Source organism: Numenius arquata, chromosome 2 (genome assembly GCF_964106895.1).
Source record: "Numenius arquata chromosome 2, bNumArq3.hap1.1, whole genome shotgun sequence".
Lineage (NCBI taxonomy): Eukaryota > Metazoa > Chordata > Aves > Charadriiformes > Scolopacidae > Numenius > Numenius arquata.
The window spans coordinates 63,889,028-63,900,330 of record NC_133577.1 but is presented as its reverse complement, the minus strand read 5'-3'; the positions used below and the strand labels follow the sequence as shown (position 1 = coordinate 63,900,330).

The following is an 11,303-nucleotide window of genomic DNA, read 5'->3' as shown; positions in this document are numbered from 1 at the left end:
AAGTGAGTTTATGAGTAATTTAGAAAATGATGAGTATAAACCACGTCATTTTAAATGTTGGGAGAAAGTATTTTTTAGTATGTTTTCAAAGCAGTGAGTTCTCAGTGTCACAATGATCACGTTGTCCCTCTGTCTTTAGAGAAGCGCAGACCGTATTTTAGAATAAAATATACAAGCGTAGAAATAAATGGTAGGTGACCTTTAATTTCACATTAGAAAGTGACTTTGAAATTTTGGAGAGGCAAAATATGCTGTACTGATGGGGTGGTCACAGGTGCACTGAAAGAAACCTGATTTATCGTCAGGATGCTGTAAGTCCTCCATGATGGTATTGTAAGGCTGCTTGGGAGGCTTTGCTCTTTGCTTATACTTAGAGAATTGATTCAGGTATAAGCATAAGTTGGGAGTATGTATAGTGGTGCATTTTTCTCTGAGTGCCTCTCCCACAGCGGATGCCAAGGCTCTTTTTGCTTCATTTAGCTGAAGGCAGTCAAGATAATCAGTTTTTCTCTTTAATCTTCCCCCTGTTTTGTGGCAGCGCCATCGGCTGTCCTCAGCAGGATATGGTGTTTTGGTTGAATCACGTAACAGTTATACAACTCGGGGCTTATCTTTCATCCTTTTCTGAGATTCCTTCTTCATAGATCTGCTCTGAGCGTGCTCAGCTTCTTAGAGGCTGGTTCTTTGTTCAGAGAAGTCAGCCAAAAATGCAAAATGACACATTTTGCCTTGCCTGCGATATATTTTCTCGAGAGAGCCTAGAGGCTAGCTGAAGCGCCAGTATTCCCAAGGCACTCAAGTTGTGGTGCTGTGCTGATGATTTATTAGTGTCAACAGTGTCACGTTCAGAAATGGTCAACGGTGACTGGGGTCTAAGTCTTGGTGTAGGAACTGCCAGAATCAGTCGGATTTTGTAGTGGGGCAGTACCAAGGTGTGAGAAACGCCAGCTCACACGTAGAATTTAAGAGAGAACAAAGACGCCGAAGCAAAGTTTAAAAAGGTTTATTAAAAAATGGTACGAAACAGCGCTGAATCAGGTGCGTCTCAAAGCAGAGGCACAGCTCATCTTTCAGTTTTTAGGTACTAAAAACCGGGTACCCTATCCCGGCCGCCTGGGTTTCTGTCTCTCTTCTCACTTGGTTGAGAAGTTGGAGCTCACATTCTTCCCGACCGCCTAACCTATTCCAGGTTTAGTTCACACCTTTTCACCTTGTAAGGCAAAAGCACACCTACTGTAAGAAATCATTATCCTAAACACGCCTTTGATGAGTTTATTACGCTTCACGTTATTTCACAGTCTTTGCTACCATCTACTGTCCATTGTTAGTAATTACAAGCACTCCGGTGGTCGTTTACTTCATCAGGTGGTCGTATCCTCCTCTTCATCAGTTTCCTCTAGATGAACCTGGTCTACGTGGCAGTCTTCACAGCCCACTTGGCAGATATATTGTCCAAGACTGGTTTCTTTGGCCTTAATGATACTCCCCTATCCTTCCAAGGTTACCTTCCAATCTGTTTTTCTTCACTTAGATAACGTTCTGCAAAACAAGGATCCCTTGACAGACCAAGGGCATTTCTGAAGATTAATTGGGTTCAATTTATTAGACTCTACTATCACTAAGCCCCCCTTGTTAGTACATACATACCAACAAAAATATACCAATTAGCTGAAGCAAAATTTATAAGCCCATTTCTCACAAAGGTGAACTAGTACCATCAGAGGGCTGTTGCTCTGCAAGTCTGTGAAAGCTTGCAAAGCCTGGCTGTTTGGCCAGTAAGATTGGATTTCTAATGAGAAGGAGGAGAAGAGCCTGCAATATTTGTTCTCATTCTTCTCAGCATGTCTTTTTGGGGAGAGGTTTTATACCCTTGTGTTCCTGTGGCAAGGAGCTGGGTAGAGTGTGTGATGACAGATAAAGACACTTGGTGGAGAGCATGGCTGAGAAATACAATTTATCCTTCCTCTCATTTTCTTCTGAGATTTTTGTGTTGCTTCCTCTGTGAACTTGTTCTCCTGTGAAGGTGGGTGCTTGGTTTTCCCCAATGGTTTCTTGAATGAGAGATGTCTTGGTCTTTTGACAGAGGGTTTTGGGGAGAAGGTTTGCATTTTGCTTTGCTGTTTGTGCCTGTTGGTGTGAGACTTTCCCCAGATCATGCCAAGACACAGGATCTGTCTATTGTTTCTCTGTCTTGAAGGTGTATGGCTGGGGTTGTCAGGTGATGGTAGGGCCTTTGGGAAAGCAGTATACTGAAACATGATGTTTATCTTGCTAAATGGTGTGCATTGCTTCAAATTCCAGATGCTTGTCAAGGCAGGAATGCAGACAGGAGGATAAAGGTTGAATCCAATTCTAAGACCTTGGCCACTTTCTTGCATTGAGTTCATATCAAGCCAGGAGCATCCTCTGAGGTCCCACAGCCATCTCTGTGTCTTCTCAAGAGTTTTGTTGAAGGCTTTAGTCTTTGATAATTCTGGTATTTGCTATTAATCTGATAAACTGGCAGAACTGTGTACATAAAATGAAACTCCAGAAATGAAAGTATGAGCATGTGCCATCACTCTTTGTGGCAGACCTAGGTCAATTTGCCTGCCCTAAGCAGGCAGCTCCTGTCTTCTCATCCCTGACACCTGGGCCTGATTCAGCAAGATGATGTGGCTAAACCCCTCTGATGTCTCCTTTCTTTCAGTAGGTTGCTGTCTGTGCCCTGGGGTGAGAGGAGAGACCCTTCAAGTGGATGCAGGAAAGCTCTTTGGTGTGGGTGGGATGAGGTGATAAGTGCTACCCTTTAACCAAGGAGTATCTGGATGGATTTGTGTGACTGTCCACAATGGTGGCTCCATGGCAAGTTGGAGCAAGTGTTTGAGCAGGAGCTTTCCAAGGTAAAGGGTGGTTGTGAATGGTTGTAGAACTTCCCTAAATCTTTGGCTCCCACGCCGTAGTGTAAACCCTTACAGGGTTCAATAATGTGGTGTATTGTTTCACAGGATGGATGTCTCACCTCTGCCTGGAGATTGCTGGGGGCTTTATGGGCTGCTTCCTTCAGGAAGCTGGGAAACACGTGGTCTTGGACTATAACTTTGTGAATTGAAAGTGGAAATTATGGGGAGAAGGCTCTAAGGTGCTGGCGGTTTGGGCACAGCACCGCGGGGCTGAGCCTCCCCAGCTGGGGGGCAAACAACTGGGTTGTGTGGCATATGAAATGTCCCCCCTGGCATTGCTGGGGGCTGTGGCCCGAGCTCGGGGGCTGGTGGCCGGCAGGGAGGGAGCAGCATGGGTCTCCTCTGAGGGCTGGCTGCCCTCTGGTGTCCGTAAGGGAAAGCGCCGAGTGACTTTGTTGTCCCGGGGGGAGCCGTGTCCCCGAAGTGCAGGTGACTGCAGCAGACCTCCCTCTGCGTCTCTGTGTGGGAGGGTTTTGGGTTTTTCCTACACTAGACAGAAGACTTTCAGCCAAGACTTTGCATTTTAAAATTAATTTTATTGAAAATATGGGACACTTCTGAAGAAATTGTGGATGCATGGGTTTTTTTTTTTTTGTGGTTTGTCAACATCTGGTTTCTGCTGATGCAAGACTAAAGGCAATCACTGAATGGTGGTACAAACTCACCCTGTTTTCTGCTTAGCAGCTCTGCCTAGGCTCTTCAGTAGTAATCCTCTCTTCTAGTAAGCAGAAAATTATTATATCCCACATTTTGTTCTGTAGAAAATACTATTTCCTTCTTCCAAAAACAGAATTCAAACAAATTCCATGGGATAAACATCATAATCAGCAGGACATATGGAGTAAGAAAATGAGATAATAGACAGCTCAAAGTTAGAGCCAAGGCACGTGAGACACCAGAGGTCTAGTGAAGGACATAGTACAAGCATCTTCAGTATTCTGCATGGAAAGGGTAATCCTTGTGAGTTTGGGAGCTGAAATAAATCAAAGAGGGAATGTTATTTTCATGGGTGACTTAAATGTTATGCAGAGGTGCATCCTGTGCATGGACAAGCCACCAAGGGAAGGTCTGCATCATGTAATTACAGGTAGAATATGTGGAGATAAGTGTCCTTATTTCTCTAATGCAGAAAAAGATGAAATGAACATCCAGAACCCATTTTTTGTAATTCAAGTTACAGAGAGTTTCCTGGAAACGGAATTCGAAATAAGAATGTAATTTGTTTTCTTTCTTTTGTTTCTAAAATGAAAATATTAAACCCTCTCCTGAACAAGTATTTTTGGGACAAACCAGTTGGAATTTGAGTTGGCATGATTTTTAAATAAACTGAATTTCATGCTACCTAGTAGCTGGGACACAAAATTCCTTGTAAAGAATATTCAAAATTTAAGACTTGAAAGGAAACAAGTGGTGTCACTTACATGGTCATTGCACAGATCCTCCAGTTTCTGTTAAAGCTGAGAATGGTTGCCATCTCTTCTTTAGTCAATTCAAAGTCAAAGACCTAGGAAGAGAAACAACTGAAAATCACCTCTTTGAAAAATCCAACAGTGTGAAGAAAGACAACATTAGAGAGCAGCTCCATACTGGAGGGTCCATTTTCAGTCATGGACCACTGAATTAACAGATAGAGGAACAACTTGTTTGATGGACACAAGAACAATTTTATGAACGTTGCTTATTCTATATATGTCTTTTCTGGCGTGTTACCATGTGTGGGCTCCAAGCAAGCTGTGCCTGCTGATTCATCCACAAGCCACAGAACAGGAAATATTGTATAAGACCTGTTAATCTGTCCTCTCCAAAAGCAGGCCTGGCTTAACCATCCAGAGGGACCTGGACAGGCTTGAGAGTTGGGCCCATGCTAGCCTCATGAAGTTTAACCAGGCCAAGTGCAAGGTCCTGCACCTGGGTCAGGGCAATTCCAAGCACAAATACAGGCTGAGCGGAGAATGGCTGGAGAGCAGCCCTGAGGAGAAGGACTTGGGGGTGTTGGATGATGAGAAGCTTAATATGAGTCAGCAATGTGCTCTCACAGCCTGGAAAGCCAACCTCATCCTGGGCTGCATCAAAAGAAGTGTGGCCAGCAGATCAAGGAACATGATTCTGCCTCTCTGCTCTGGTCTCATGAGAGCCCAGCTGAAGTACTGTGTCCAGCTTTGGAGTCCTTAACACAAGAAGGACATGGACCTGTTGGGATGGGTCCAGAGGAGGGCTGTGAAGATGATCAGAGGGCTGGAGCACTTCTATGAAGACAGGCTGAGAGAGTTGGGGTTGTTCAGCCTGGAGAAGAGAAGGCTCCGGGGGAGACCTTATATCAGCCTTTCAGTACCTAAAGGGGGCCTACAGGAGAGATGGGGAGGGTCTCTTTGTCAGGGAGTGGAGTCATAGGTTGAGGGGTAACGGTTTTAAACTGAAAGAAGGGAGATTTCTATTAGATATTAGGAAGAAATTCATTACTGTGAGGGTGGTGAGGCACTGGAACAGGTTGCCCAGAGAAGTTGTGGATGCCCCATCCCTGGAAGTGTTCAAGGCCAGGCCGGATGGGGCTTTGAGCAACCTGGTCTAGTGGGAGGTGTCCCTGCCTATGTCAGGGGGATTGGAACTAGATGATCTTTAAGGTCCCTTCCAACCCAAACCATTCTATGATTAACCCCCAGCAGAGTGTAGGCAAGCATAAAGAAAGAAAAAGGCCCATCCTCTTGGGATTTGGGAAGGGTGAAAAAGGATCACTGCTTGCTCTGCATTGGGAAGACATGCCGGCCCTGAACATGCCATGCACCCAGCTCACTCATAATCATTCACCTTGAAGTTCTCCACAATGCGCTGTGGTGTGACAGACTTGGGAATCACAATCACATTTCTCTGGATCTGGAAGCGAAGGAGAACCTGCAAGAACAGACCTCTTGAGTCAGAGAGAGGGTGGCTCCTGCTCTGGAGGAAGCAGAGCTTGTTTTAACAGCTGTTTGCCATCAAGTGTATATTTCAGTAGACCCTTTCTGTGGAGCTACAATTGAAATCATTCCTGTCCCTGTGGCCCAGGTAGCACTTCCTGAAGGGTGAAGAGAGAAGTGGTGGAGGCCCACATGGAAGGCCTCCTTTCCCACTGAGTTTTGGGACAGTCATTTCCGTTTTTCCCACCTGAACTTCCAGCAGTCTATGCAAGGCTTTCATTCTTTGCAAGAGGACTTGAGAGGGGAAGTGACATCTGAAGATGGGTCAAGAATCCTTTTGAGGGCCCAAGAGATAATAGTAGCATGTCTTGCAGGCCATACAATAAGAAATCTGCATTTTTAGGGAAAAATCAAAGGAGTGCCACTCATTCATGGGGAATGGATGGAGGTTCTGCCCACTCCTCAGCTCTTATTTTCCTTTATGGCTATGTTACAGGAAGGGGTACCTACTGTCTGGCCCCTACGTACCTGTGCTGGGGTTTTGTTGTGCTTGGCTGCAATCTCTTTGATCTTGGGGTCATCCAGAAGGGAAGGATCCTCTGGCTTAGCCCTACACAGAGAAAAGAAATCAGTGGCAAGAAACCCCCACAGAAAGATCCAGCCCAGCAACAGAGATCTGTGTGTAGATGAATGACTAATTGTGTGTTTGTAGCCTCACTGTTACAAACATAATCCATGCCAGCTCCCTTGCAAATTGCAAAGCAATCTCACCATGGCCTGTCAGGAGAGCCAAGGGGACTGTACGCTGTCACAGCAATCCCTTTGGATTGACAGTACTTGATCAGCTTCTCCTGGGTGAGGTATGGATGACATTCAACCTGCCAACACAGAGGCATAGAGGCTGTGATAGTGTGAGGCTGTCATAGTGTGATAGCGGCAGCACTGCTGTAATATCATTGTGCTTCAGGGATTATTTTCTAATCTAATTAGAGGCTGCCTTGTCCCCTAATTTGTCAGTGGCCTGTGTGATAATACAGTTTTTGCTGTGGGGATTCCACAAAGGTCATCTCTGGGTTCTTTACTCTTCCAGAAAGAATGTTTCCAAAGAGGTACTCCAACATTCGTAAACAGTGGTTCAGCAAGGTGAGGCAAAAAAGGAAGTACCTGAGTCCCTTGTGTGCTCAGAAATATCCACAGAGCGGAATTTAGAGCATATGCTATGTCTACTTTATTCTCCCTTTTTCCATCTCCTCATTCAACTGACAGATCTTTAGAATCCTTGGAAACTATTCATCTGCGGTCACTTATAATCTTACCTGGTTGTTTGCAGGCTTGTACTTCAGTCCTGGTTTGTTCAGGATTCTTTCAATCTGCTCATGGTTAAAGTTGGAGATTCCAATGGCTTTTACCAGACCAGCATCCACCAGCTCTTCCATGGCCTAACACAAAGAAGAAGAGCAGTATCATCATCTGGTATGCAAGACAGATCAAGGAGGTGTTCTTCCTGATGTGGCTCGTTTCCTGTCGTGAGCAGCACAGAATAGCTATTTAGAGTTGCAGAGTTCTCTAAGGGCTAAGCAGGTACTGATACAGTAGTGCAGTCTCACCCAAGCCCAAATTCTTATTCCCTGCATTTGTGGAAATTCACACCAAGCTGAATGAGGAAAAGAAAAATGACAATCGGTAATCTTCTGTTGTGCAAGCACTGGGGGGCTGTGCCCCATGCTGTAGGCAAGATCTCAACCCAAGATGTCTTTATTTCTGTAAAATCTATTTGAGCAATTCAAGAAGGGCGCAACAACTGTGATGAAGACAATTGTACAGTGGTTATGGTCAAGCAACGAGCTTTTTCCAACCTCAGTCTCGTCTGCAGCTCCCCTCAAAGTGATTGTGCAGCTCACTGTGAGTCAGGCACTCAAGTAAGGCACTCGGGGAATAGGAATAATAGGTAATAACTAAGCATGCACATTATGAAAACCTACTTTGTACTGTCTTATGTGCCTTCCAACTAATTTTGCATGCGTGAGACAACAGTTCTTTGACTGCTGAAGGAAATGAAAACATGGAAGAGATTGATGAGGACAGAGGACATGTCTCTTCTCCTGTGGTTGAACTTACCTCCCATGTCTGTAGAATATCAACGTTGCTAGGTATAGCCATGCCTTTGTCATCTTTGGGAAACAGTTCGTCTCCTGCCTGTCAGTGAGAGACAAAATGCTTTAAATAATCTCTGTTGGGACGCTACCTATGCAAACGAACCAAACGGGAATGTAAGGAGCTGAAGCTAATAGTGCATGAAAAAATCCAAGTAATTCTCATTGTAACTTAATTCTTCAGTCATTTCTTATTCTTAGTTCATGCAGTGTCATACCATTTTTTCCACCAGCTATCCCAATAAAGACGGGTATTTTTGCTGGACCTGTTGAAGTGATATTCCACAAAATGCATGCAGGGAAGCAATTTACTCATAGAACAGTATCCTGGAGTCTTACATGAATTCACTTCATGTATTGTTCCACTATGCATGTTTAAGAATTATAGCTTTTTTAGTTGTTGTTAAAAAGGTATATGGAGGATTGACTTTGGTTCTGTGAATGTACGCATTTATACTGGAGTACATATGCTGAAAAAGGTGCTGCTGACAGATTTCCCATGGGAAGGCTCGCTGCTTAAGTTGCTGTATTAGGAAAATTAGAACAGCCTGTGACTAGACAGTATGGCCAAAATGTTTTGAATGACTGGAATTTTCTAGATGCCACAATATTATGCAGTTTCACTTGACAGCTTTGTCTACATAAAGCTAACCAAAACAATATTGAGAGAATAAAATGAAGTTGAGCTCAAAGGCATTAGGTAGAATAGAGATTTTGATCTGGGTGTAGAGGAAAGGAAAGGCGAAGGGTATATGTGTGTGTATGTGTATATATATATGTATACAAACTGACATAAATCCTTTGAAGTACATATAGTCTGCAAAAGTTGTGTATTGAAAAGCCTCATCTTTTGAAATCCAGGGTCTGTGAAACAACACTAAGGCTCCTACAGGCAAGGTCAGCTCAGTCTGGACTGTATTAAGTACTTGGTGATTGAAGAGAGAAATGGAAAACAGAAACATTTTCTTTCACTCTGCAATTCTGTAACATGCGGAGGGAAGAGTTTCTGTCAGGCAGCAAAGCACAGCCCTCCTTCCCACCAGGGGTAATTTTCGGATGAGCATGCTTTGGATTTGTAAAAGATAGCGAAAGTGACATAGTTTATGCTTGAAGCTGGGAGGCCTGACCTTAATGCTAGGTCCTTAGTGCCTCTCCCATTATGTAAAGGGCAGAGGACGCTGTGCAAGCAGCAGTCTCAGGGGCAGAGATCAAGATTCGGGCTCACGTGGCCAGAGCAAAGCTGAATGAGCAGCGCTGGAGCAGTGCTGCTACACACAAGAGACACCTGCTCTTTCTGGACTGAAGCAGCAGTAGCGCTGCAAGAGTTTCTGGCAGTTTTGAGGAGGTCTCCCAGGAGGCAAAGCCAAGGGCATTGCTGTTACTGTACCTTGAACCCAAGTGGCCAGTGCATGAGGTAGAGATCCAGGTAATCCAATTTCAGGTCGGCAAGAGTCTTCTGGCAGGCTCCCTTCACCAGAGGCTTTTCATAAAATGTGCACCACAGCTAGAGACAAAAAAAACAAGGCACACTGTGACCTCCTCGGTTTAAAGCTCTTGGGTGCTCTCCTGCACAGGACAGAAATGCTCTGTCTCCTTTGGAAGGCAATGTGGAGTGAGGTCATCCTGCTGCGCTTCAGATGGGGCTTGCTCTGTGATGGGACTGGCCCACGACACTGAATTCAGTATGTGCAGTGGAAGTACACAAGATCAGATAGATCTGTAGTAAAAACTCCTATTGCCAAGGTCAGACTTGTGTAGAAGAAGATGGCTTAGTTCAAGATTTGACCATTTATACTTTTCCTGTAAAAAATCTAGCAGGCAAAGCCAAGAAAATATAAGACAAGTCACAAAGAAGTGGTTGGCACCAGCCTTTGCCAATGTAAAAAGGAGCTTCAGAAAGCAGCTAAATATCCTGTTTTCCTTAGTAAGCAGAAGAAAGAGCACCCACCAACCATACCTTCCGTGGGACAGGTGCTGAGCAGATTACACTGTCCCCAGGTGCCCAGAACCTCATCTTCCTCACGCAGCAGGGACACCCCTTTGGCAGGACTGTGAGCCCAGCTGCTGGAACAAGCACCAGCCACTGCCAGGCTCATCTCTGCTGTGCCTCAGCAGTCAGTGAGGTGCCATTACCAAACCGGTTCTGCCTCTGTATCAGTCCTTTACACCGAGTGATCTCAGACCTCTGCATCACAGGTTTCTACCTTGCTTCCTCTCCTCGTCCATCTCCCAGCACTTCTGGGTCTCCTCAGCAGGGTGCTGGACCACAGCAGGGTGAAGGCATAGAGTATCCTTCCTAACTCTCCTTACGGAATGGGGTGAAGCAGTAACCTTTTATCAGGAGTGACTTGCATAATGTTATGAATTGCTTTATCCTACAGCATGAATTTTGTCTTCAGTATTTAAACTTTCTACTATGAAAATAGTATAGGCAAAGCATTCTTCCACCCCTCCTCCAGGGTTGAAAATCATTAGATCCTTACCTTACTGACGATGAAGAGGTCTTCTCGTTTCACAACGCCTTCCTTGATTTTCTGCCTGATCCCTTCCCCAACTTCACTCTCATTCCGGTACACGTAGGCACAGTCAAAGTGGCGGTACCCAGCATCGATGGCAGCCATCACTGCAGCTGTTACTTGCCCAGCTAGGGACTAAAAATAATGCATAAATCTTAAGAATCTCAAATCAGTACATGTTAAATACCTGTATCCTAGAAAAAAAAAATAAGAAAGCCACCTTTCTGAAAGCAATCCCCTCTGCCCCAGTTCTTTTTTTTTTTTTTTTTTTTTCCTGTACAAGAAGAGTATTTCTTGCAGTCATAAACACAGGCTTCAGGGCTTGAAGCCAACCTCCAGCCTCTTCTCTGTAGCCCCACTCCCACACAGGTTCAGCCCATAAGCTGTGTAGAGCAGAGCCCCAGACACTAGGACAGCTCTCTGGAGCTGGACCTGGGGGAACAGGAGTTTTGTGCCAGGGAGCTCTGCAGTACTGCTGCTTTTCTCTGAAGCTGTTACCTTCCATGTGCCCAGCCCCACAAGGGGCATCTTGGCTGTGGTGTTCAGCTGCACGTAGGTCGCCATGGCCCTGCACGCCGTCTGGGCAGCCCCACTGCAGTCACCTCTTGCCCAGCTTGTTTAATAGTGACTGGTGGCTCACCAGGGCAGGGGAAGATGTTGGAGCAGTGCCGGTGCTTTGGATCCTCCCACATTCGGCAAACAAGGCTGCGGCTTTTTCTCTGTAGACTCAGCTCATACAGGTTAATGTGAAAGCTGAAATCAATTATAAATTGCGGAGGTGATCAATCCCCTGGGGCG

At 45.1% G+C, this 11,303-nt stretch overlaps 1 protein-coding gene across 1 annotated transcript; it reads right to left on the bottom strand.

Annotated features, from left to right (window-relative positions):
* Nucleotides 1-3,872: 3,872 nt before the first annotated feature.
* On the bottom strand, nt 3,873-11,069 carry LOC141479733 (aldo-keto reductase family 1 member B1-like). The gene is made up of 10 exons (XM_074169023.1): nt 11,004-11,069; nt 10,473-10,640; nt 9,377-9,493; nt 7,955-8,032; nt 7,153-7,275; nt 6,608-6,714; nt 6,365-6,446; nt 5,748-5,831; nt 4,364-4,446; nt 3,873-3,915 (listed from the first exon to the last, which is right to left on the bottom strand). The coding sequence occupies exons 1-10, from the start codon at nt 11,067-11,069 to the stop codon at nt 3,873-3,875; spliced, it is 951 nt and encodes a 316-aa protein (XP_074025124.1).
* Between the last annotated feature and the right edge of the window lie 234 nt (nt 11,070-11,303).